We start from the raw sequence: 25,876 nt of genomic DNA on the forward strand, positions 1-25,876 counted from the left end.
CCTAAAAACATCTGTAAAACTAAGCCTCCATCTGCCAGGTGTAGAAAATAGCTTGTGTTCTGAGCAACCAGTGAAGGAAAAGGTGGGGAATTTCAGGAAGGGCTCCATGGCACATGAAACACCCAGCAGAAGGTTTGTGTCAATTGAACAGCTCGCTTCTCTATTGTTCTGAGCAGCTTCTGTTAGTTTAGATTTGATACAGCAGAGTGAGTAAATATAAACTGAATGGCATTGAGTCAAGGGCTGTGCTTGGTAGGCACTGAGTTTCTCTTTCCTGGAGATGAAGATGAAGCTGAAAAATAAAACTGAAAGCAAAACCTGAAACGACTGCATTGTACCTGAACTGTCCAGAAAGCAGCAGCTTGGAGCTGGAGTGTTCTTTCGAGGGTTTGTACTTTCTGCTCAGTAAGAGCATGGCAACCCCCTCGGTTGTTTTTAGAACTTGAGGAAAGCAGCTGCAGAATGCTGTGGTTTGCTCACGAGCTCTCTGTTCTTTTCCAAGTGAAAAGAGCTGGAAGTTCTTCCCCGTGCTGGTACATCTGAGCTGGGCTGTAACCTCCGTGCTTCTGTGTGGCAATAAGGACATCGTCAGCGGCGTTTGTCGTTCTGTGTTTCCTCCACGGGTGGTTGAAGGTGGAAACAACTCATTTTCTATGTTACTGAGTGGCACTGAGACACGAGTGGCTGCGGGGCACCTGCTGCAGGCTGGGTTCGTGCTGCTGGCAGGGCCACGTCCAGCCATTATGCAGGAAATGAAGTTGTTCTGTCGCCGCAGTGCTCCTTGGCTTCAGTGGGAGTGAGATGACATCCGCTGTATGAAACCATTTGCAAGTGTCTCCACCTGATGCCAAATGCGTGCTGACAACAGGGAGGCACTTCCAGCACCAAAGGTTTTACACATTTTCGCTACTGAAATTGCTTCATGTTGCAGTTCTGTGTGCTCCCCGTCTAAAGGTGGCTTTCTCTGTAAGTTTTGGTAGCTGCATGCTTCCATAATCGCTTAGGTGTATGACACATCTGTACATACACGTTTCAGAGCACTTAAAAGTAGTAAAACCACTACTTCTAAACACCCCTTCATTCTTCTCCAAAGCAATTTTCCTTTTTCATTCCTTTTCAAATTGAGGTTGAAGTAGACAGACAGCCAATTCTGCTCCAGTCCATTGCTGTCTGAACAGCACTTGGAAGTGAAGAGCTGAAATGAATCCCTCTTGTAACACACTCCCAGAAATTTTCATTCTCCACAAGTGAAGATGACTGTTGATGCTTCAGAAAGCATTTATGTTTTTCCTGTATTATTTCCTACTTTTTTTTCCCATGCAGCAAACAGTGGTGCTCTCTCTTTCTGGAACTCCAGCGTTAGTTTAAAAGCTTGCAGAGGGCTTTGCCCATCTGCTTCACGAGGAGTTCAATCTCTACATGTTTGCCTTCACTTTGAAAAATGATTTCCTCAGATTACCTTTAGAGATGGCTTTGGGCAGGGAGCTCTTAGAGCTCGCTCACTGGATGTTTGGACACACAGATCCCCCATAGCATGTGGTGAGGTTGACCTCTTGTTGAGAATGAGAGTGGTTTCATCACGGATTATTTAGAGTATTCCAACCTTATGGTTTCCAGTAGTGAACGTGCTGAGTGAGAATGGCATCTGCATGGGCTGCAGGCAGAATATTGCCTCCTTAGAGATCCTGCAGTGTAACCTTTGTTGAGTGCTGAGTCTTTCCCAAGCAGTACAGTGCATTTCCCTTTCTGACAAAGGCCGTGGCAGTGCAGCACATTGGATGCCCTTGTTTCTCTTGTTGCTCCCCAGAGCTTTCCTTGCTCAGTACATTTCATGATGTGTAAACGCGTGTCCTATTTTTCCCGTAGTCGTCCTACTTCATTGCTGTCCTTGTTGAGCAGCTCACACTGCCACAAAGCCACACAGCCACCGTGGAACTGTGTGACATCCCCAGACACGTGCAGTGCAGGTAAGCATCGCTGCTGCAGCATCAGAGGGGCTGGGAGCAGTGAGTGCTGTGGGGAAGGAGGACTCTGCCCGCAGGGAGTGCTGAGCCAAGCAGTTTGCCTCATTTGGTTGCTGCTTTTCACATGGGGGATTTTCTAAGTAAACATTTAAAAGATCTTCTTATTAGAAATAGTTTCAGTGCAGCCTACTTATGCAGGGATTGCGTTCATGCTTCATTAGGCTTTCCTCTCTTTAATGCTCACAAAATAAAGCTCTTTCAAACTTGCAGTTGATGTGATCTGAAGGTGACCTGGATCCCTGTAGTGGTTGGCTTTTCAAGCCTGTTGGATTACAAGATGTAGAGCAGAAATCTGTGAAATAGGCTGACTGTCCTGAGCCAGAAATTCGGAGATGATTTTCGTGGGAAAACAGACCATATTACCCAGTACTGGCCAGGGAGGTTCTACTTTTAATGATATGAACTTCTCATTGCACTATTTGTTTTTTTCTGATTTCACCTCTGCAAAAGCCTTCTCTTCCATTTGCTTTCTGTTTATGAACTAGGAAAGATGATAAACAACAGCGTTAAACATTTTGACATGTTGGGGTCACACGGCTTTCCCTTCTCCCTGCACTGTTTTCCTCTTGTCTAACAGAGCAGCAGGAAATGATCCTATAGGTAAAAGTGCTTTGCTTGGCATCTTTAAGCATGTGTGTAAATATGTGTACTGAACTGCTGGCAGACTGAACTGGTGGCAGGAACTGGCTCAGCAGTGCTGAGCAAAGCAGTGGACATTCAGACCTGACTGCATGGGATCCGGGGTTGGGGTTAGAGGAGAGGGTCTGTGTTGGACCCACGTGTCACACTGTTGTGTGGGGTTGTTCCAAGAGCCACAGCCTGCCTGTGCCAACTGGCAATCTTTGTGAAGTCCCTCGGTAAACTGAGTCCTGGAAAAAATGTTGAGCTGTTCATGTAGGAGTGAAGACATCATGGGAATTTCTGCGTGACTTGAGGGAAAGTGCAGCTAATTTAGGCCTTGATGAGCCTGGCTTTAAATACCCAGCATGTTCAGCAGGACTGAGCTTAGTTGGTAGCCTTCTCCAAAACCTGGTCTATCGGGTTTGTCTATTCTGTATAATGCAGCCAAACAGTGTGCCTGTCTTGCTACACTCGCATTTTTTCCTGTGGGCACAGTCTCTGTCCCACTGACATCAGACCGACTCAGTCTAAAATTGTTGGAAATCATTATGTTTTCTGAGCAGAATTTGACACCTTTTGTGTGCTGAGGCATTTTCCTTGCAGAGCTGGAAGCTCTTTTTTGGCCCTATGGACACGGTGCTGGTTGGGATCCCACAACAAGCTCATCACTGCACTGAGGCAACTTCTGTAAAACTCAGCATGCCATGCTCTGCTGGGCACGTGTGACTGGGGCAGTGCTGGCAGTGGGGCTGTCTTGCTTATTATGGCTTCTCTACTGTAGCTATTCTTGGACTGTTGGTCACGTCAGCTGTGGCAAACAAGACAGAAGATCATTCAGGTGTTGTCACTGGTTGCATTGGCCAAGTGGTGCTGAGTGCCCGTTCTTCATTGCCTTCAGCACTGATGGAGGAGCGTGCTGGGACCTGCTTTCTCAGCACAGAGCTAACAGCCGCTTCTACACAGCGATGCTCTCTTGTTGTACAGCGTAAACGAGGTGTTCCATTAATGCTTGAGGGCACCCAAGCAGAACTGGATGGGAGAACACTGTGGAAAAAATAGCTGTGTCCCCATCATGTTTTTGTAATACAGTCTTCCTGTGAAAATGAGATCTGAGTGCAGGGAAGGAAATGAGAGCTGTTTATCACCGTGCTGTGCAGCAGAGATGGCTGTGGTATTGATCGGAGCAGCGGTGTGTGCAGGATGCTCTGACAGTCAGTTAATGAATGGTGTGCTCTGCTGTCCTGAGTGCCTCGTGGAGTACAGCAGGGAAGGTTAATTGCTGGGTAACGAGGGATTGGGCAGTGATTCTGCTGCTTTCAAAATACTAGAAGAGATGAATGACTGAGCGTGGTGAGTCATCCCTGATGTGGTTTTTTTTGGAGAAATAGCCAATGTTCCTTCGAGACTTGCTGAATAAGCAGTTGCTGCATTTTTTGGCAGCGAGTGAAACAATCTCTTCCTACTTCCCAAAATGCAGTAACAGCCACAAAATAGGGAAAGTCAAGGAAAGTTAATTTTAGTTGTGGATCCTGGTTTCCACGCGTCCATTTCCACATGTCCGCATGTCACAGAATTTCCAAACGGGATTCTGCTGGTTGAGGTGGAATTGACTCTCGGATTTTGTTACCACTTGTGAAGGTTTGTGCTTCCTGTTTTGCAGGAAAATGATGGTAATGTCAAATGAGTAATAGGAGAGAATATGGGGAGCACATAAGTGTGACTTGCTGAATATGGGCACTTTAATTCTAGTATCAAAGTTACACGCTTTGGTTTGTGACATCTTGGATTTCATAGACTCATCAAAGTTGGAAAAGACATCTGGGATCATTTAGTTCCAGCCCAGCCCCACCGTGCCCATGGCTGCATCCCTCAGTGCCACATCTCCATGGTTCTCAGACACCTCCGGGGCACTGAGTGCCCACCTCCATTTCTGTCACTTCCATCTCAGCTGCTGGAATACTGAGCATTTTACATGGCTTTGGTTTTCACGCTTCCTGGTCTTGAATTTGTTCTCAGGATGTGTGGTTCAAAATTGCAACGGATATTTGATAGCTGTTGCTGATAAAGGGGATTTTAAATGAGTTTGAGAAAATGAAATAAATAGCATTCTTGCCTGAGCAGCACTGTGCTTTGGAAGAAAAGCCCAGTAAATAAATCCTGGATTAGTTGAGGCTGATAGATGGGATTCTCTGGTACATTTTTGTTCTTCAGTCCTCAAGCCTTTACCTTGGTTTCACTTAGAAGAATTAGTTCTGTGTGGTCTCAGAGGCAGCTCCCAAAACCAGAAGACATTTCATTGTATCTGAAAGAGGTTACTCATAAATGCCCATCTTGAATTGCTAACTGCAAACTAAATGTGTAACACTGCCTGGATCAAGCTCTCGAATGAATGATGTGTTCAGTGTGCAGGTAGAGGCCAGGTGTGTAGATGCAGTTATTGTTACATATTAGACAACTTGGCCATAAAAACTCAAGGTGATGGAAGTGCCTTTGTTTTTTTCCTTATTTCTTCATTGCTTACTCATGGTAATTTGGAATGCATCATTGATTTTAACATCTGAAGAAACTGTAGGGCATGGTGCTCTGCTCTGGCCTTTCTGTTTCTGCAACACTGAAGTTGGAAGATCACTCAGCACTTGCATGAAGAATGTTTGAAAGTTTGTAGTGGGGTGAGAGAAGTCGTGGAACCTGAATAGCAAACGGTTCAGCATGTGAGGTGTGTGTGCTGCAGGCGGCGGCTGGCAGGGTGGCTGGCAGGGCGCTCACACACCGCTTGGCACAAGGGCAGACAGGTGTGCTTTATGAATGTAATTGAGGTGGAAGGATGATCAGTTGTTGAAATCTGAAGGAGGCCGGCTATATCTGCATATTTAATGTATAAATAGGTAGCATTAAGTTTGCCCTAGAAATGAAGGATTGCCATCTTGAGAAACTGGTGCGTTGGAGTTATGCGTACTGTTGTGGTGACCTTTTTCACACTGAACTGATGAGAAGTTGGGCAGCTGATGGGGTGGCGGTGGGTCCTGTGGTGGTTGAGACAGTAATTCTCCAGGACCAGAGGATGGATTTCTCATTGTTGAGAGAGCTCTTTCCCTAACTGAGGGACAGTGTTGAGTGCTTCATTCTGCAAGCTCTTGGACCTCTGCATAGCAGAGGGGGGGCAGCTGGCCATGGGTCTTCACCTTGAAGCTGAAAATCTGGATCTGGGTTTTCTGCTTCTGAGCATTTCCTAACTGGGATGTGGTCACACTTGGAGCCGTATCTAATAACACTGTTCAGCTCATTAGTTCTTGTTCCTAACCACTTTTTTCTTTCACTAGGAATACATAATCCGTGTTCAGAGAGGAGTTTCAGCGGAAAACAGTTGGCAGGTAATTTCTTAAACTCCGGTTCATGAACCACGATGCCTCTCAGGAAGAATCTGAAGCTCTTTCTAGCTTCTGAAATGTGAACTGGAGAGGGAAATAGTGATTTAAATTGAGAACATGAAGTATTTGAATGGTCAAAAGCTGAGAAAGTGTTATTGCCAGCTGCAGAAGGCTCTGCTGATATGAATGTCTCAGGAAAACAGGAAAAGTCTCTGTCATGGTGTGATTACTGTACATTGGTACGGCTGTCATTTTTAATTCAAATACCAGTTTGCCTTCCTCAGTACTAAAATCACAGCCATGCTAACGCACAGCCAGTAAAACCTAGAAGTAGAGATGAAGGTGGTCATGAAGTTATTACTTCTCATATAGCTCTAACATAGCAGAAGTACACTGTTTGCAGGCAGCTGCTGACAAATAGTTTTGGGAAAGCTGTTTGGAATAATATTCAGACTTGCATCTCTATTCTGGTCAAGATGTCATTGAAAGCTCTTTTCTGTGCTCTGGCAGCACATCATACATCCAGAAGTCACACGTTTGTACAGAAATGGCTAAAAGATGAAGAGAGTTACAAATGGGAAATGCTTCTCTCCGATGGGTGGAAGAAGGGTAAATGGGTAATGAGAAAAGTGATGTGTTTCCTCAGCTCATCTTTCTATCTTGCAGATTGTGAGGCGATACAGTGACTTCGACTTGCTTAATAATAGCTTGCAGGTAACTTCTACCCCGATACATGAATATAAAATATCAGTTGAAATGATACGTGTATGACACGGCTTGTGATGGTTTTGTGTGTTACAGTAAAGAAAAAAATAGAGATTTGCATAGCTGTAAACTGATTTCAAGTGTAACTCAAATATATGCTTTTCACTCTCAGTTTTTCTCTTGTAAAATTTGAATTATAATTTCAGCATCAGTAGCACCCATTTACATAGAAATGGTGGAGACTGGCAGACAGTGAATCTGTCCCTTCAGTACTGCAGCTCGTTCCGGTTTGGCGTGTTATTATTTGTTCCCCCTTTGATTTGAGGAAAGCCAAGGCACATACCAACCTTATAAACTCAGCACTGAAGTGCTATGTGTCTCATTATTTATATTGGTCTAAAAGCACTTCCAGATGCTGCTTATCATGTGATGGATTTCTGTATCTCTGGGAAGTGTTCCTTAGTTAAACACTGGACTTACTGTGTGTTTTCTTTTGCTTTTTAGGACAATTATTTCTTTTTAGTTGGTGTGGGAAAAAGCAGGGACATGAGTGTGTTTGGGAGAAGGGGGGTGAGCTGGCATCTCCAGGAGTGAAACTTGCCACTTGGGATTTCCATAGGACTAGGGAAGCCAAATAAAAAGTGACACTGTGATTTGAGGGTGGATTTGTGTGACTGGTTGCCCCCCATCATCAGGAGCTGAATACCACTTTTGCTCCCTTCCTCACCCCCCACCAGATCAGATCAGCTGTCTGCTAGGTGAGCCTCCTTGAGCAAAACCATGTTGGGGAGTTGAGTTGTGTACTCTGATAGGATGGGAATCATTTGAAGCAGATTAGAAGGTAGATAGGGGGGCTAATTGGTTGTAACTCAGTAGATGCAATGTGGCTGAGTTGTATCATTATTTTACTGAACACACAGCAGCACACAGTAACTCTTGTCATGACCTAGAATCTTACGTGATGTGCTGAATAAATGCAGTACAAAGGTGTCTTCTGCTCCAAAGGTGAAGATTAGATAAGCACCCATGGGAACACAAGGAAATGAAGTGGTGCTGGTCAGCACAGTGAGCATACAGTGCTCATTGGAGTCTTCACCATTGCCAAGTTTTGGTGGAGATGGCAGAGAACCAATTTTGAGAAGGCTTTAGAGAGATGGAGAGTTCTTTTTTTAATCTTCTACAACAAGTTCCTCTTAACTGGGGGGACAGAATGTTAAGGTGTTACAGGGCTTTGTTACCTTCTTGCTTAACTTCCACATGAGCCAAGTCTATTGGAAAAGGCACTGGGCATTTGACTTCAAATTTAGGTGGAAGGTGTGATAAGCAAAGGTAAATAGCTTACATATGATGCAGTAAAGAAAGAGGCCTTTGTATCTGAGGCAGAGGTGAATGATAACAGTGAAGGGCTCTGGGAATTATTTGGTAGAACTTGCGGTATGGGCCAAGGAGGAATTTGAAATGAGAGAAAGAGTCTGCAGTGACAAGGTACTGAGATCTGGGACAACAGCATCAGCTCCTTGGATGATTAGAAAAGATCAAAATGAATCATCAGGACATTCCTCTCTAAGTTAGATATAATGATATGTAGAGGGCAGCTAAATTAATAGCTCATCTTCATTAGCTCTTCATTTCCTTCAGTGAAAACTACTGCACACGCCCTCAGTCTCCAGCTCCTGCTTTTTTCTGCTTTTATAGACTGGAAAGCAAAGATGCATCTCTGCTTGGAGAAAAGCCTTTTCTGGCTGCTGTAAAGCCACTGCCTGAGGTGTCATCTTCAGCCCAGCAGAGGTGAATTTAGAGCCTTTACCAAGGTTGCACAGCTCTGCTTCTGTCAGCCACCAGTGCTCCTTCAGACAGGGCTTGGGAGATGGCAGACAATAGGTGATGAGAAGCATGTTAAATTGCAGTTTTCCCCTGCTGTTCTGTTCTGAAGCTTTTTTATAAATTGCATAAATTGCTCTGAGGTGCTGGTGCTGAGGTTTTCTGATCCATTAAGACATGCAGCATTCCTCGGTTCTTTCCATCCAGAACTGTAAGCAACAGTATTTCATCAAAGTCCTCAGGTCCCATGACTTGTTAAACAACGTAAACTCTCATCTTGTGCACGGTGAGATTGATTAAAACAACAACAAAAGAAACTAAAATCTCCAGACTACAAAAGCAGTAAAAAAAAATGAAGTGAACACTGGGTACAGGATTTACAGCAAGATGCCTGGCTTTCGTGAAGCATTTTATTGCAGCTTTTGAGCAGGCTGGGGCTTGAAGATAAGAAAAGTTCCTGGTTCTGCTGTAGCACAGCCCATCCAGAGCCACTGTGTGCTGGGAAGGTCAGGACCTCTGCGAGGTGGGGGCAGTGGTGGTGTTCTCACCGTGCTCTGGGTTTTGGAGATAAGTACAAAAACCTGGGGGGTGAACACTGCTTTCTGCTGAAAAACAGCAGATGTGAGGTTTATTGGAGGGGGGAAAGGAGTAATAGTTTGAAAACTTGTGAACTCAAGTCCTTTTCTCTCTGATGGTAGCTAGCTGTCAGGTCAAGAAGATAAAGGTGATTATGACTGGACGTGCTTTTCAAGTGAGTAATGTCAGAAATGCATTTAGTTTCTACTTAGAAGCTCTGTTGAATTGAAGGAGCGGTCTGCCAAATGCGGGCCTTGCATGCCTGTGGTGTTAAAGCTGATTTGGAGAATTGCAGGTTGTAAGTGATGCGTTGTTGCTCTGGGGTTTATTCCCAGATGTTTTTTTGCTTTCCCCAAGGGTGTGTAAAAGAACTATAATGAAAGATCAGTGGACAGGATGATTTGGGTTAACGTCTGCAATATAGACATAGTTGTCGTTCTTTTTCAGCCTGTGGTTTGTAGTCAGAGCCAGAGGCAGCACCAGGGTTTGATGGGGGGAAGCAACTCATGGGTTCAGAAGGAGGAAGAAAAAAGGAAAGAGATTGCTGCCTCTGCCACAGTTGGTTGAACTGATCCTTCCTCTCTCCACTGGTTGAAATGAGGATTGTTCAAGCCCCCCTGCCTTCCTCTGAGTGACTTGTTTGCTTTGCAAGTGGGGATTACTGCACAGAATGTAATTGATTGCTGTGTGCACCCCGGGCAGGTGCTTAGATGTGCAGGACAGTTGTGTGTTACAGCGTCAAACATTGATTGTGGCTATTCATGTGATGTAATTAAATACCAATAGTGTGCAGCCTGCGTTTGTTTTCTAATGATGATCTCTCTGATCTCACCCACTTAACGCTTTGGGCAACTTTGGAAAAGTTGCACTGTATCTGAAATTACAGATTTGATATACTGAAATAAGGGCTTTAAACTAACCATAAAAGCAGTGGAGGCAAGAGGAAAGTTGTTAATCTGTACTTCTTTAAATAAAAAAACGTAAATCTTGCCAGGAGAAAATGATAAGGTGTGTGCACAAAGGTGTGTAATAGCATTTGGCTGAAATGTAGCCATTTGGAGTCTGAAAGCTCTGTGCTGTGATCTTAAATGCACGACTCACCAGCAAAAATTGATCTTGCATTTTCAGCGTTGTTCCATTTATGAAGCTCTTCACACTGGGATGCAGTGTGCACAGCTATTGTCTGACTGCCTCTCCCTGATAACAGTACTGTGAAACAAAACATAGGAGCTTACATACATACAGTGTGGAAAGAATTATCTGGTAGTCAGCTCGCTGCTAGGACTCTTACTTTCTGTGCTGTTAGTTTACATCCCCGAGGCACTTTAAGAGCACCGTTAGTAATTTTTCTTCTCTGTTTAAGATCTCATCTCTAAGTCTACCTCTTCCTCCAAAAAAACTGATTGGAAACATGGAGCGTGAATTCATAGCAGAAAGACAGAAAGGACTGCAGGCCTATCTCGATGTGATTACTTCCCATCACATACTGTCTAACTGTGAACTGGTAAAAAAGTTCTTGGATCCAAACAGCTATTCTGTGAACTACACTGGTAAGTGGGGAACTGTAAAACCGCATTACAGCTTCACTGCAGCATGTGTGTGTGTCTTCCAGCCGTGCTGGTGGGGATTTACACTGAAGCATGTTGCAGCAGAGGGAGGGGGGAGCAGCCATCACAACCATCGCATATAATCACAGGCACAGTATAGCAGTGTTTGCCCAGGTCTGTGGATGAGTCGTGCTGTGACAGCCAAATCCAGGTGTTTAAATTAACATCTATATAATCTGAACCTGAGAGGGGGGGGGGAGGAAATGAAACTGAAATGTGTTTTCGCAGTTGGTGAATGGGAGGCTTGGTGTCTGGAAGTTATTTATCAGGGGTAAACCAGCTGGTCAGTTCTGCAGGTTGCTCTCACCGCTGCTCTTCTGAACACAGAATCTTGCAGTCGTAAGGGTTCTTATATGTTTCAGATCAACAGAAACAGCTGCTGTCATCTTGTCTAGCTCTCACTGCCAGTTAGGGCTGCAGTATTTCGTAGAACTAATTGTCTGAGATATGTTTGATGTTTTTTCAAGGCTTGAGCGAAAGCCTTCCTCCCCCCTCACGTGGAAAATCACTGCAGCCCTTCAAATGATACCTCAGTGATCAGTTCTCTTCATTATTAAATGTCTCTCCTTTAAATTTCTCTGGCTTCGGCCACTGGAAACTGCTAGAATTTGTCTGATAGACCAAAAAACTTCCTCTTCATGAAACCCATCCGTAGATTTACTTCACAGGCAGACTGACTCTTTGCAGAATGCAAAGCTTGTTTTCATAAAAGCACAGCCTGCTCAAGCAGGAACTTACTGCTTCCTTTTTACTTGTCTTTTTGCTCTCCCTTTATGTAACGTTCTGTTTTCAACTTCAAAGTGCAAAGAACATTTCCCGAATGCTTATGATAAGCCGTGGAGGAGATGTAAATTGTTAGTAACTCTAAGGATGCAGTTTGTCTGGCTAATGCTGAGCAAGCAGTTTGAATCCTGTAGGAGATACAGTGACTTCTGTGTTAATTCTGAGTGCTTTCATCAAGACTATTTTTCCTTCTGCATGTTGCAGGGAGGTTAGTAGCAGGGAGGTGGTTGCCTGTGGTCTTTGGAGACAGCATCAGCGTGTCATCTTTTAATATAGCAGAGAGCTGACATTTAGTGCACTGTTCCATTTTTCTTAGCATATTTTTAGATTGAGAAGTTAATGTGCAGAAAAATATGGTGCATTCTCACCTTTTTGTTGTGCTCCTAAGCCAAGATAAGCTGTGTTTGAGAAAACTCCTTGCTGGCATGATTCCCTTTCTGCGCTTGTTGTCATCACTTCTCACAGATTTCTCCTCCAATGTGCTCATGAATACACTGGTTGTATTCTCAGCTGTGGGAGAGCTCAGTATACAGAAGTGTGTCCTTTCCTTTTTCTTTTCCTTTTCTTTTATCTTTTTATCTTTTTTTCCCTTTTTCCTTTCTTTTCCTCTCAGAAATGCATATTGGATCACAATAGCTAGAAAAATATCTTATTAAATGTACAGTAAGGAGGTTTACAAGGTAGCACTTTTATAGGTATGGCAAAAACATTTTCTGATCTACTGTAGGGTATTCTGTGTGTGAGAAGTCTTTGCTATGAGCATTAGATTTAGACTTGGGAATGTAGATGTAGTAGAAATAGAATGCAAACTCAGTGGGCCATGCTTTCTGAAGGCAGTGCTTTCTGTTTTCTCTGTGGATTTGAGTTCTCAGGTTATAAATGCAAATGCCTTCTAAGTGTGGTTTTATCTGATTTCCTTTTAAAGTGATTTTGCTGACTGAGTCTGAAATCCCGCAGGCTTGAACCTTACCTTAACAATGTGAAAATCACATTAAATAGTCTCTTATTTTTTTTTTCTCCCCAGAAATTGCCTTACAGCATGTTTCAATGTTCTTCCGATCAGAGCCAAAGTGGGAGGTGGTAGAACCATTAAAAGATATAGGTAAGAAGAGCATGTATGCACAAAAGCTTGCTGTGTTTTTTCCAATGAGTTGTCATAATCTATCGTTGCTTACAAACTTTGTCCTGCATGTAGGCCATGTGATTTAGCAGGGCTTTAATTAAAACTGGTGATGACTCTTTTCTTGCAGGTTGGCGAATACGTAAGAAATATTTTTTAATGAAGGTAAAGAATCAACCAAAGGAACGGCTGATGTTAAGCTGGGTATGTGTCCTTTCGTCTTATTCTCAAGTCTTTCATAATGAACTTGCCTTATTTCACTTATATTGGCTACCAGGTAGGAGTGACAGCCAGTGTTAAGAGTTCAGGCTCTGAAGGCCTTGAGCCGTCGTGTAGGTGGGTGATGTGGAAACTTCTTTGTGAGGTTTGCTGAAGGGTGGATATTGCTGAAGCCTGCAGTGGAAGGGAAGATGGTTTTGGCACAGAAGAAGGTGGAGATTGATGCTTTATTGGTTCACAGTCTGCACAGTCCCTCAGTTGGGGCTTGGCAAAGTTCATTCAGTGGTAGCAATACGGGTCAGCTACCAGGGAGGAAGCAGGCAATAATACAGACTGTCAGATGTTTTGTATTGTGAAACCATGACCTTATGCAGCCCTCTAATTTTTTTTTTTCCACGTAGAATTTCCTTCCTTGCACTTCAAAATATATTTTGAAGCATTTGCCTTCATTTATAAGAGCAGAATATAGATCAAATGTTATGGAATGTAACATCAATTGTGATACCTTTCTTTTCCTATTTATTTTTAGGCCGATCTTGGCCCTGATAAATACTTGTCTGACAAAGATTTACAGTATGCTGTGAAACTTCTTTCTTCCTGTTCTGTGAGTATTAGTTGAAGACCTTTCAATTATTCCAGCACAAAATAAGTGGTTGCAAAGGCTGATCTTGCAAAAACGCACGTAGTCTAGTAGACATGATTTATAATTTCAGAGTTGCTTTCATTTAAAGGTGTGTGAACTTTTTAATTAAGTTTCCCACACAGTATGAAGTAACATATTCTCAGCACAAATAATAATCCTGCTGAATTGTTGCAGGGCTTTCGGAGTTGTGGCTAATTGTATTCTTCTCTTCTGGTGCTGTACTGTGAGATCACGTGCTTTTATTTCATTTTCTCAACACTTTCAGGCTGTTGGGATATTTTTCTAACCAGAATAGTGGGAACATTCTTGGGCAGCAGAGGAATGAGTGTCATTATTTTTTCAGTTCTTTGAATTTTAGACAGAAACATCATGTTAGAGGTACAGGGCCAGATTATGAAACTCTCATGTTAAGAATCCAGCAGGCATCTCTGAAAAACTGGACTGGCTGAAAATAATGGAATTTCAGATGGGTAAACCTCTGTGTGCTGCCCAGAAACCTGGAAGATGCCCACACTACAAGGGGCAACAAAGCTTTTAATTCCGAAACAATCTGAAGCTGATGCATTAAAATAAGATATGAATGAGAAGTCTTTTCCTAACTAGCAATTTCAGTTAGTGTATGAGTTGCACGTGTTATGTATTTCAACATGTACTTCTCATTTGGTTTCACAGTGTTGCTGGAAGTCGTTACAATGATTTCTAAAGACATGGAACTATTACAACAATTGTTACTGCTGGGTTTTCTTGTCTGCCATAATTGTATAAACCCTGAATAGATTAATTAGCTTAGCATGGCTTAAACCTGCAGTAAAGCTGCTCACGCATTAAGGGTTAATTGAGATGGATTCTTCATTTATCTAAACCACCAGTCTTTTTTCTTTTTTTAATAAAAAACATGATGGATTTTTCTTGATTCTATGTGAATGTTTAACAGTGTTCTTGTGGAGTTTGCATTTACTTTAAGAGTGAATAACCAGAGCAAATGCCACTGGCAGAATCCGTTTTATTGCTTACAGCACGATTCAGACAGATCTTATCTTTCTCGTGAATCAAGAAGAAATGAATTACAGGATCTGTCACCTGAAACTTACCTACAGTTTCTTCTTTTGGTAGCATCCCTATATTTACAGAGTCACTTTTGCCACTGCCAGTGAATCTTCAGCACTGGTTATTAGACCATTCAATGAAAAAGGGACGCTAAAGGACCTTATTTATAAGGTAATGTCTTCTCTTTTCCCCCACCTCAAATGGTTGCATATTTGTTGGAACGTCCATAGTGTGTCTTTTCTGAAGCTGTTACCCTCTATTGCTAGGCAAACTAAGACAATTCCTGGCTTTTCTGAGTGTGATACTTCATGTGTGTCATTCTTTTAAAGGCCAGACCGAAAGATCCCTTCCTGAAGAAGTATTGCAATCCTAAGAAAATTCAAGGTCTCGAACTTCAACAGATAAAGACATATGGAAGACAGATACTAGAGGTATTTTTTTCTTTCTTTCTTTATCATACTTTATTTATATGAAGGTTTTTGTGGTGGCTTTTTTTTTTTTTTAATTTAGTAGTGTTTGTTTGCTTGTTTTTATGTTTTGGTGTTGGTTTTTTTGTGTGTTTTTTTTTTTTAGCACAACAATGTTACTAGAAAAAATAGACAAACTTTTTTGTGCAGGCAAGATTCCTTTGGCAGCAGACTTCAAAGTTAAATGTAAATTGAGCTGAACTGCTAGGAGCTGAATTTAGATACGTATGAGGCCTGTTCTGACTGGTGGGGAAAAAAAGGAAAGAAAAAATCACAAGGCAGCTATTATATGTGCAGCTGAGGTGGGAGAGAGGTGCTAATGTTTCAGAAAATTAGTTTAGCTGACTTCTTTGCATCCCTTTATCCTCGCAGAAGTTTTTTCCCGTTGGGGTGAAAGGGAAAGAAGTAATTCATAGCCTATGAAAAATGGGCCACTGAGTCATTGTCACTGAATGTGTGGGCTTTTAAACTATGGTATTTGGTAAAACTGTGACTTTTACCAGGTCTCTTTGGGAAGTATCTTTGAGCTCTGAGCATAGCATCAGCTGTGTGCTCTCTGAGAAATGTTACCAGTGAAATAGGAATGGATAGTCAGCCAAAGGTGGAGTAGATAGATCAAGTTTAGCAGGAGTTGCAAACCAGAGGCCTCACTTGTTATGTGTCTGCTTTTGTATTGGAGCATCTGAGATCTTGAGATCACCAGGACATCTTGTGACCGTGCTTCTGTCTTGGATTTTTTTCAGGTATTGAAATTCTTGCATGAGAAGGGATTTCCGTATGGCCATCTTCACTCTGGCAATGTAGTGCTGGATGGGGACACGTGCAAGTTACTGGATCTGGAAAATTCCTTGTTGGGACTTCCATCCTTTTATCGATCGTACTTTTCACAGTTTCGAAAAATTAATGTAAGTTTCAGAAAATTAATGTACCTTACTCTGACACGTCCCTTTATCCGCACCCTGAGATTGTGGAGAACTTGTGGACTCCTAGCTATTAAAAACTACGTTTTGCTTATTTGAAGGGTGCCTATTTATTTTAGGCTTATGCAGCAAAATATGATCTTCCTACAAAACTATGTAACAAAATTTGCCCTGTTGTAGCCATACAGTCTTTTAGCCAGCATCTTGGCTTGGCTCTTAAATGCTCATTGCAATAAATTAAGTAGAGCATCACAAGACAGCTGCTTGCTGACCTTGCTAAACAAGTTCTACTGTGTTGTCAAAGGAATGATCAAAAGTTCACGCTTAGTCCAAGCTTGCTAGTGCCATCAAAGCTCTAAGCCTCCTCCAGTACAAGAAACCACTTCTGTCTAAACATGATTCAAAAATCTCTGAATTATGCTGTCTGGGAACTTACCTTGTGCAGCTATTTACCTTCACTAGGAAAATGTGCTCAGCTCTGATTTGCATCAATATACAGTTCTCCAAACTGCTGTCTGTGAGAGAAAGTTTTCTCTTTACACATTTTTGTAGAACTCCAGTGCTATCGTGCTTGCATCATCACTAACTGAAATACAGCAGTAACTTCTTTGCTTGGGGTATGAAGATTTCATTTGAGTTTCAAATTGTGCAGGGTTAGACTGTGGTTAGAAACTTAATGGTTCCTCTTTTCAACATTCAAATGCAGGACCACTCTTTTTGCTCATTTGTTAATACATGTTTTAAAAGAAGTTGTGGATAAACTAAGCAGTTCTAGCAAGTTGTGTTTTTACTTTTTTTGCTTTTCTTCCTCTACAGACTTTAGAAGGCATTGATGTACATTGCTTTGGGCACTTACTGTATGAAATGACATACGGAAGACCCCCAGATACAATTCCAGTAGACAGCTTCCCTCCTGCACCATCAATGTCTGTTGGTTAGTATACGATTGAGACCGTGGCAGCCTCAGCTTCCTGGCAACTCTCACCTTGTGCTTAAGCAGAAGTGCTCTGAAATAGCAACCTAAAACCTTCACAGCCTGTGCCTGGAAATCGTTATTTAGTAATTTTTAAAAATAGAAAATGTTCTTCCTCAAATATGTAGCATATAAATATAGACATATTTTTAACTGAATGATAAAACTGTGTGTAGTAATTAGATGTCTGGATCCCCTGGCCTCATGTCTAACATTCTTGAAAAGTTTTTACATGTAACAATAACATTATAATAAAAACCACATGTCATAAAGCTTCATCACCACTTAGTTGATGGAATACTTAGAGGAACATAATATAAAGTGTCAGACTTTCATTCTAAATTGTTTGCTGTCCTGCAGCGCAGAAATGTGTCCATTCTTATTCTTTCTTTGATAGTGTCTGTGTTGGAATCCATTCTGACTTGTGAAGCTATGAAGAATGGCATGCCAACTGTTTCACGGCTCTTACAGATGCCGTAAGTTTTAATGTGTTTGTTTTATGCTCATGATAATTGTATAACGGGGGAGAATCTTTTTGCTTGTTCTTCATCGGAAAGATTTGTTCCTCGTTCTGAGGGCTGTGTAGTGTATCCCAAAAGATGATTTAAAATTGACAGATTTCATAGAAGCCATCACTTAGAAATATGATAGGTACTCACTTAGGATTTCTTTGTCTCTCCGTGTGCTGGAGCGTGGTGCTGTGGTTTCAATTATTCGGCTATTAAAGCAGTGCAGGCATGGTTAAGATTATGTATTGGATCATTTAAATCATTTAGAATAAGGAATCTTTTTGCATGTCCCTTCCAGACCTAGTTCTTTAGGTTTGGCTGTCCATTTATTTACAACATACGGCAAAATAGATTTCTTGCTCTGTTCATTGGTGACGTTTAGACTGAGTCAGAGAGTTGTGCAGAAGTTCTGTCAGGTTTCTTCCAAGGCTGGCTTAGTGAAGCACAGATAGAAGAAAATTTCTTGCATACTGTCCTCCTAGTGACACAGCAAAGGAGTAAAGGCAGGAATGGAGAAATATTAGCATGTAGAAAGAAAGCAACATCTGTGCATGGCTGAGCTGGAAATCGTACTGTCTGCAGTGCCACCTTTCCTGCAACTAAGAGAAGTATTGCCTGAGAAGTTGCTGACTGTCACCATGCTGTGACATGTCATCAGCAAGCTGAGAATAGAATCACAGTTCCTGATGGGCTTGCTTTTTCTTACTATGAGATGCTAGAATCATGGCCTCATAAATGACAAGATTACCCATACTCAAATCTGGGGCTGATCTTGCAGCGTACAAATTGCTGTGCCTTCAGAGCAAGCACCGAGAGTCGTCCCGTGGTTGGGATGAGTGCCTGCAGTTGTGTCTCAGCCTCCTGTTCCTTCTACTCCATCCTTCCTCTACTCTGGAAGGAAGAAGGAGATAGAGAATAGAATGTAAGGAGTGGAGATATTCTGTCAGAAAGCTGAATACAGGAAGAGATAGGTGTTAAAGGATGTTGAACAAACAGTCCGTGCCCAGCCGTATCTGATACGTAGGATATTGTATGACTTTTCCTTCATACCCATACTCTTCACAGAAATGTTCATCATGTTGTGCAATGCAAAGAATGCAATTTAAATATTTTTTAAGCTGTTCTATATAAAATATGAGCTTACTTGACTTTGCAAGAATATGTAATCAGAAAGGGTCAGAAAATTGCTCTGTGTACAAGGGTGAGCCTTTTTTTTTTTCTGTTACTTTAATTTGATTTATTTCAGAATTATTCTTGGACTACTGATCTTATAAACTTGATTCTAGGTTTGAATTTTTCTGTCTAGTATGGACCTGATAATTTTCTGTCGTGAACAGTAACAGGAATCTGTGACTTACTTAACTTGGAGCTGGACTCATGATCTTTTTCTAGGACAGTTTTCTAGCACATTCTCCAGAACAAAGTACCTGGATATGGACTAATTTATTTTCAAGCTAACATTGCCCTCTAGTGTCTTTGTTTTGGATGGAAAATTATTAATCACTTATGCTCTTGCTGATGCCATAGAGGGGAGAGTAAAGCTGTCAGCATAGCTGCATAGCCCCTGACAATCTTTGGTCATTAAAGAATGTGTGGCTTTAAGGAAAAGGCACTTGTTTGGGGGATGTCCTTCTCTACCTTTGATAATTACAGGCATTCTTTCAGTTTTCAAAATACTGCCTCGAGTCTTGCTAGCTCTGCTGTCAGTAGTGGCTACGTTCTGACGGGTAAGTGCTACTTACTTTAATGCAGGGCTTGGGAAATAAAAAGCAGTGCATAAAAACAGGCAGTGAGATGGGGATGAGAACAGAGAAGGGAAAGAAGAGAGACTTAGGTGAACAGTATCAGCAGTGTTCTCTCTGTGCTTCTGCCTGTCTCACAGAAATAATATTCCTTTTTTTTTTTCCTTTTTTTCCATCCACTTGCAGATTATTCAGTGATGTCCTGCTAACAAACTCTGAGAAACCACAGTTTAAGGTAGGGTTGAGTGTTGATTTGCTGATGTTTGTGGAAGTGTCATGTTGTGGGTGGTTAGGCATTAATTGATAAACAGTAGAGTACAGCTGGCTTTACTTGACTTTTCAGTGAGTCACCTCAGTATTTCCATTCCTTTGCTGAATAATACCCAAGAGCATTATATATCAACCCTTAGAATTGGAGCACAGTGTGACCCATGAGTGATTCAGGTGTAGTTGCTGGAGCCAACTTACATGTCTGATCATGGTGCTCTACTTTAGGAACACAGATAAGCTGCCTGCCTTGCAGTGAAAGGAAGCAAATCACTGAGGCTGGGAGCTGATCTTGCTTGGTGAGATCATTGACACAGTAGCCAGCTTCGGAGCTGGGACTTCTAGGGAGCCATCGTGCTTCCACTGGGGGGAGCTGCCCCAGGGCAATTCAAGTAGAAATGTGCTGAGTGTCTTGTGATTGTCGGACTTATGGCACTTTGGGGATGTGAACAGAATACTGAAGTAGTTAGCTGTCCGTGGTGTTAGAGCATCCCTGCCATTATTCACTGCTTCTTTGTCTGAGCTGTTGGATTGGTTGCTAGGTTTGGAATGGAAAACTGGCATCTAGAGTCCTTTTTCTCCTCCACTACGGGAATAGTGTTAGAAGTTGGATCTTTAAATGTGCAGCATAGTCAGATGAATGGTGAGTTTTGAACAGTGAAGTTGTTTTTCCCTTTATCACATTCTGTTATTTGACTTTTTTTCCTCCATTCTTTATTAGATTCCTACGAAGCTAAAAGAAGCACTGAAAACGTCCAAGGAATGCATAGAAAAAAGATTAACAGAAGAACAGAAATTGGTAACTTCTGCATTTCTTTACTGTCTTTCCTAGAGACATTCAGTTTCCTCTTATCTCTTCTAAATGTGGAAAGTGAGCTCTTACTTCAGAGTAACAAAGGTTTTCATCAACAGATGTGCTTTCTCAAAAATGTGGTATTGAGCAGCTGTAGAACAGCTGTTGAAGGCATGGAATTACACTCATATTGTGTAGAGTGGTGCAGCTTCACAGGGACTCTTAAAGGATTATCTTAATTGTTCTGTGAGGCTCTGTACTCTAGCAACAACCATAAAGTTAAAAGTTAAAAATGAAAAAAGAAAATTGCACGTGCAAAGCGACTACAGTTTTTTTTTCTTGAACCCCAAACATATGCTATGTTGAGAACACTTGGGATCTTAACATGGCTTTGTTCTTTTTCTTTTTCCTTTTTTTCCCCTTAATTTTGAAGATTCACCAGCACAGAAGACTGACAAGAGCTCAGTCTCATCACGGCTCTGAAGAAGAAAAAAAGAAAAGGAAGATCTTAGCAAGAAAGGTAAACATCTTTACATGGATTTCTCACACAGAAAATTATTCAGTGTGTAGCATGGACATCCACAGGTGTGCTGCAGTATTCAGTCCTGTGATGTTCTTCCTGATCTGTAGCTAAGTGGTAGCACTTATTAAATGACTGCTGACTGTTTAACCTATTTGAAGTCACTTAATGAAAATGGGCTTAACTAACAGCTGCTGCCCAGTGAAGGTCTGAGAGCTGTTTTTTGGTTTTTTTTAGTTGTCTGCAGCACTCTATCTGTTTCTCATCCTTTTTTTTTTTTTTTTTCTTTTTTTTTTCCTGCATCAGTTCTCTACGTTTCCCTTGCAGTCAGAGCATACTGAAGTTGCCCTGTTTGCCTGGGTCATTTGAGCACAGGGCTGCCTTGCTGCTGTTGTCTTTGCAGCAGCACGTGTTGGTTGGGGAAGAGAGATGCTGGGCATTGATAAACCTTGTGTGATATATCAGATGGCTTTTAAAAGTTCTCTGAGTCAACTTGATTTTCATCATGAAAGGGGTTATTCATTCCCACCTTCTGTTTCTTCTTTGTTTGAAGAAGTCAAAACGCTCTGCCTATGAAAGTGCGGAAGAACACTCAGCAAAATACAGCAACTCAAATAACTCAGGTAACTACAGAGAGAAGAGCTTGCTTCTACACAGCTGTGTCAATGTTTTCATTGTCACTATAATTCTGTGGCTTAAAAGGTCCAGGATCACCATCAGTTTGCACCATAATATTGAACTAACAAATGCTGATAGTACTGTCTCTGGCATTTAGTAATAGATAAATTGAGGGCTTAGAGATACCACTAGAGCTAAATTTTCAGCTAATACAAAGTAATGTGTCCTCTCTTCTGTGTTCTATTCCTCAAAAGGAGGGAAAAAAAGAAAAAGAAAAAAGATAATAACAAAAAAACCCACTCTTTTCAATCCATTTGACAGTTGACAGGAGTAGCATTGATTATTTGGATCTTTTGCTAATGAAGACCTCAGAGAGAAACTCTGTGGTGATTTCTTTAGTAAGGTATTAAGATGAATTGATTATCTTTTGAATTGCTTCTTCATTGTCAGTTTCTAAAACAACACAGTATTTGACAGGTCTTCATGTAGTTAAAAGAGATGGCCTGTACTACTGAACAATTCAATGTAGTGTTCTTGTGTGGCTAAAATGTGTCCAAAACCAGCCTACTGTGGAATAGTTAGGTGTCAGAGTAACTTGTGGGTACAGGAACTGACTAAAAATCATCTCTTAGAAGGAGGAATGAGGTGCCATCCATGCAGTGGCACAACTCTTAAGGAAAACAGAATTTGGACGCTGAAATCCAACAGCCTAAGCAACAGAAAAGAAGTGTTTCCCATTGAGGAGTACTGTTGACTGTGCTGCTTATGTGTTTGGACCTCCTCTGATAATATGTACTGTAAAGCTTTTCTGTTTGGATCGGGTGTGAGTGACACTGTTTGTATGAATGGGAATCTTTCCCACGTTTTCGTTGGGAGCAGGATTGAGCCTTCAGTCAATAAAGTTGGCCTGTTTTCAACAATCTGTCCTGTCTGACTTGTTGAGTTTTGCATCACAGCTTTAGTTACTAGACTGTTGTTTTATTTAGCAGGCTCCGGGGCGAGTTCCCCGTTAACATCTCCATCATCCCCCACTCCGCCCTCTACAGCAGGTAAGCTCAAGAGTCATTGTAATGTTTGTTTTTAATTTGTGGTGTCCTTTTTGTTTTACCCTCTGTGTTTAACCACAGGAACTGTGTTGTTCCCAAAGATGATTAAGGGATGATGGTCTTAAACGATGGAACACAGAGATTATGTTTATCTTGTATCAGGTCGAGTGTGGACATTTGTCCTCTTTTGAGGGCTATAGAGAACCTCTGAATTCAGTTCCTTTTTTAATATTATCTTTTCTGGGAGGTGCCTGGTATGATTTACCTGTAGAGTTTAAGTGTTTACTTCAGTCTTTGATTTTACTCCAGTCCTACTGAGACTGCTGTTTTCCAGACATTTTCTGAGCTTCATGTTGCAGTATACGTTTGTTCTAATGTTAATGGCCTGTGGGCCATGAAATCATGTTTGTCCGTCCCTTGGTTCTGTGTATTGTCTATTTACAACTGTACTGCTGTGACCTGATTTTGGAAGTTTTGGGGTATGACAAATTGAGTGCCTTAGGCCACATAAATCTCCCCTATTCTGCTATCGCCTGTTGGTGATATGAATAGAGCTGCTTGTGCAGAGAAACAAGTCAGAAATTGGTTTGTGTTAAAAATAATCTCTCATTTTGACCAGATCCCACTTCCAATTTGCTAGGTAGCTATGCAAACAGTTTTGCTAATGTTTGGGACAAGTGGTGGGATGTGGTAGAGAAATCTGCTTGAGTGGGCATTGCCAGAAACAGAAATACTTGTGAAAGTTGGATTACAAATATGAGTATTGAGCTGTGGTGGACACGCTCCAGTCTAAAAGGCTAGAAGAAGTGCACTAGCAAACATTACCAGCAAAAGATCTGAATGGAATATATACCAAGAAAGGAGGCTGTCTGTGGCATTGCTGTTATGGTGGCTTGTGTCATGATTCCTACTCGCAGGAGCTTTCTATACCAAAGTGATGAAATCAAATCTGTGTTTGTTGTGGATGGTCATTTGTAAGATGCTACAGTCTTGTGGTATAATTTAAATCTTTTATGCTGAAATTCAAATTAGTCGTTTCTCCTTCGAGTAGAGAGTACACTGAAGTACGTGTTCTATGAACTTACTTCTTCCAGTTACTCTAAACAAGATAATTACTGCTGTTGCGTTGCACAATGACAGCTCTGTTTTCTGTAGATGAGATGGCTCATCTTCCAGATTCTGTATGCTTTAAAAAGAAAGTAGCTGAACAATGCAGAGGAAAATCCCCATGCCTTCGAAGTAGATAGATATTGAGAAAACTTTTTTTCTTTCTGGAATAGAACAGTTTTTAACTGGCGTTTCAACTTTAATGTGTATTGGAACTAGATTGAAAGCTCAGGCTCAGGTTAATTCATGGATTTGGCTCAGAAATGACTGAATGGCTGAAAGTTGTGGCTCAGAAATTTGGCTCTGAGTTCAAACCACACAGTCACAGTGTGTCAGTCATCCTGCAGGCAGTGTGCTTGTGGAGACATAGCAGTCTGCCCTGTGTGTGACGTGATGCACATTGCCCTGTGTGCAGCCACATCAGGAAGTGCTTTAATGGGTTGATGGTGTTAGTGCTTTCATTTGGGCATAAAGGCAAGTGTCACCATTTCAGGAATGCTTTTATAAGTAGAATTAATGGACGAAACTTCAGATATTAGGTCTAAGAGAAAGCGAGAGATGTCATCAGTGATGTTGTATGTATTCTGTACGGGTGTGCTGTTGATGACTTGGTGAAAGACTCACTGGCTCCATGGTTAAGACATTATTTGTGACAGCTGATGCAGCTGTAGCTTCTGTTTTGTCCTGTTTCATTGTATTCATTGAGGATATTTACCTCTAGACCAAAATTGCTTGTGGGCATCATGGTGAGATGACCTTCAAAGCAGGAATGAGGCTTTCAGTCTGTCCTTCTGGTTTGTGTTAGTATCGTAGCAAGTCAAAGAGTCTTGCTGATATGATGCCATGCCAAAATGAAGGCTGATATGGAGAAGGATGTCCTACAGAAGCTCTTGGCCTATTCCATCTCAGTCAGTGTAGTGTGTGGGTATGTGCAGAACTAGAGACTCCAACCAGAGGTAAACAGGCTTCAGGCTGTCATACCCTGGGGAAGAATCACGGGCTCTTGTGGGTGTTTCTCATTGCCAGGAGTGCTTGTTTGTGACCAGCTGTGTTGCAGATACTTGGCTGAATGCCATCTTTGAAATACGTTGCTTAGATCATGACAAATGACTCTAACACAACTTCTGTCTTTCTGACATTCTCTTCTGAATGGATTTTATGTTTTCATTTTTCCCTATCTACTTGCACACTTCTATCCACTTTGCTTCACTGAGAATCTGTTGTTTTCCTTTGTGGCTAGGATCAGAAGGGATGCACAACCATGGTGTGGGTTATTTAAAACTTCACTACATCTCTAAATGCAGTAAGCCTGTAACATACCAGTGAGCTCTCCTGTTAGAAAAGTTTGGAGGGTGCCATTTAGCCAGCTCCTTTCTGAACAGTATTGCTGTCCTGCACTTCCCAGAGAGAATAAGCTGAAGGAGTTGTACTTAACTTTAGTGTCCTTTTCTGTGCCAGTTGTTCTGAATACTTCACTACAGCATGTTTCATAGAGAGCCATGTGGAGCATCTTTAGAGCTCTTCACCTGTCTGTAAGACAATGCACAGTGCTTTAGCAGGTGCTGCCCTTGGTTGTTTCTGATTGATCCGTGTAGCTTAAGTGTAAATGCAGGTGTTAACGTGACAGGAGATGTGCCATGATGAATGGATTTCATCTCCGGTGTCTAATCTTCCTGCGGATTTCTTGCTAACTGTTCTCAATGCACTGTAATCCTGTGAAGCCTGAATTACAGCATGTGAAATTGATAATATGAATGTTTTATTTGTTGACTGGGTATAATAATGCTTACAGTGTGGAAAGTTGAGTTCGTTATTCACAATCCAAGTGTTGTATATGCAATAGGGAAAAAAAAAATCAACTGCTATTCCCATGTATTTTTCAGTGCATAAGAATGTATTGGTTTTTTGGTACTAACTTTTCAGCTAACGCTCTCTGTTTTTCTTACTTTGACACGAGATCCGGATGATTAACTTGTGTCCTCTCTCTTTCTCTGCTGTCTTCAATAGAGCATGCATCATTTTGAACGTGAATTTTCGGAAAAGTAAGCTAATGCTGATTTATCTCTTTAAAGATGCTCTGTTTCTGTATGGGAAAGTTTAATGCAAATCTTAAACTTGCTTAGTATTGGGAGGGAATAGAAGAAAAAGATCTGAGCATTCTTATGGATTATTTTAATGAAATACAGCATCTTTAAAAACTTATCACTAAAATGATTTTCTTTGTTTGCATCCCATTCTCAGCAAAGTTTTTAATGCTGTTTGCACAATTACTGTCACTTTAAATTCATAATTAAGTTTTTGTTTCAATTCAGGCATCAAGTTTACAGCATCTGATTTACTTCCTATTCCTTTTAACACACTCTCTTAACAAAAATGTCCC

General features: G+C 41.5%; 1 protein-coding gene across 2 annotated transcripts in view; it reads left to right on the forward strand.

Annotated features, from left to right (window-relative positions):
* Positions 1-25,876, forward strand: part of PXK (PX domain containing serine/threonine kinase like) — a gene marked incomplete at both ends in the record, with an annotated part of 30,734 nt that overhangs the window by 2,001 nt on the left and 2,857 nt on the right. For both annotated transcript variants that reach the window (XM_079540154.1, XM_079540155.1), the window contains 16 exons: positions 5,966-6,016; positions 6,680-6,727; positions 10,479-10,665; positions 12,530-12,607; positions 12,756-12,829; positions 13,374-13,448; positions 14,601-14,705; positions 14,864-14,965; positions 15,745-15,906; positions 16,738-16,855; positions 17,292-17,370; positions 19,332-19,380; positions 20,134-20,211; positions 20,639-20,725; positions 21,279-21,348; positions 22,330-22,392. In XM_079540154.1, coding sequence (XP_079396280.1) covers positions 5,966-6,016; positions 6,680-6,727; positions 10,479-10,665; positions 12,530-12,607; positions 12,756-12,829; positions 13,374-13,448; positions 14,601-14,705; positions 14,864-14,965; positions 15,745-15,906; positions 16,738-16,855; positions 17,292-17,370; positions 19,332-19,380; positions 20,134-20,211; positions 20,639-20,725; positions 21,279-21,348; positions 22,330-22,392 — 1,426 coding nt within the window. The remainder of the gene's footprint in view (positions 1-5,965; positions 6,017-6,679; positions 6,728-10,478; positions 10,666-12,529; positions 12,608-12,755; positions 12,830-13,373; positions 13,449-14,600; positions 14,706-14,863; positions 14,966-15,744; positions 15,907-16,737; positions 16,856-17,291; positions 17,371-19,331; positions 19,381-20,133; positions 20,212-20,638; positions 20,726-21,278; positions 21,349-22,329; positions 22,393-25,876) is intronic.

The sequence above is a fragment of the Tetrao urogallus genome (assembly GCF_951394365.1).
Source record: "Tetrao urogallus genome assembly, chromosome: 10".
NCBI classification, from domain to species: Eukaryota; Metazoa; Chordata; class Aves; order Galliformes; family Phasianidae; genus Tetrao; species Tetrao urogallus.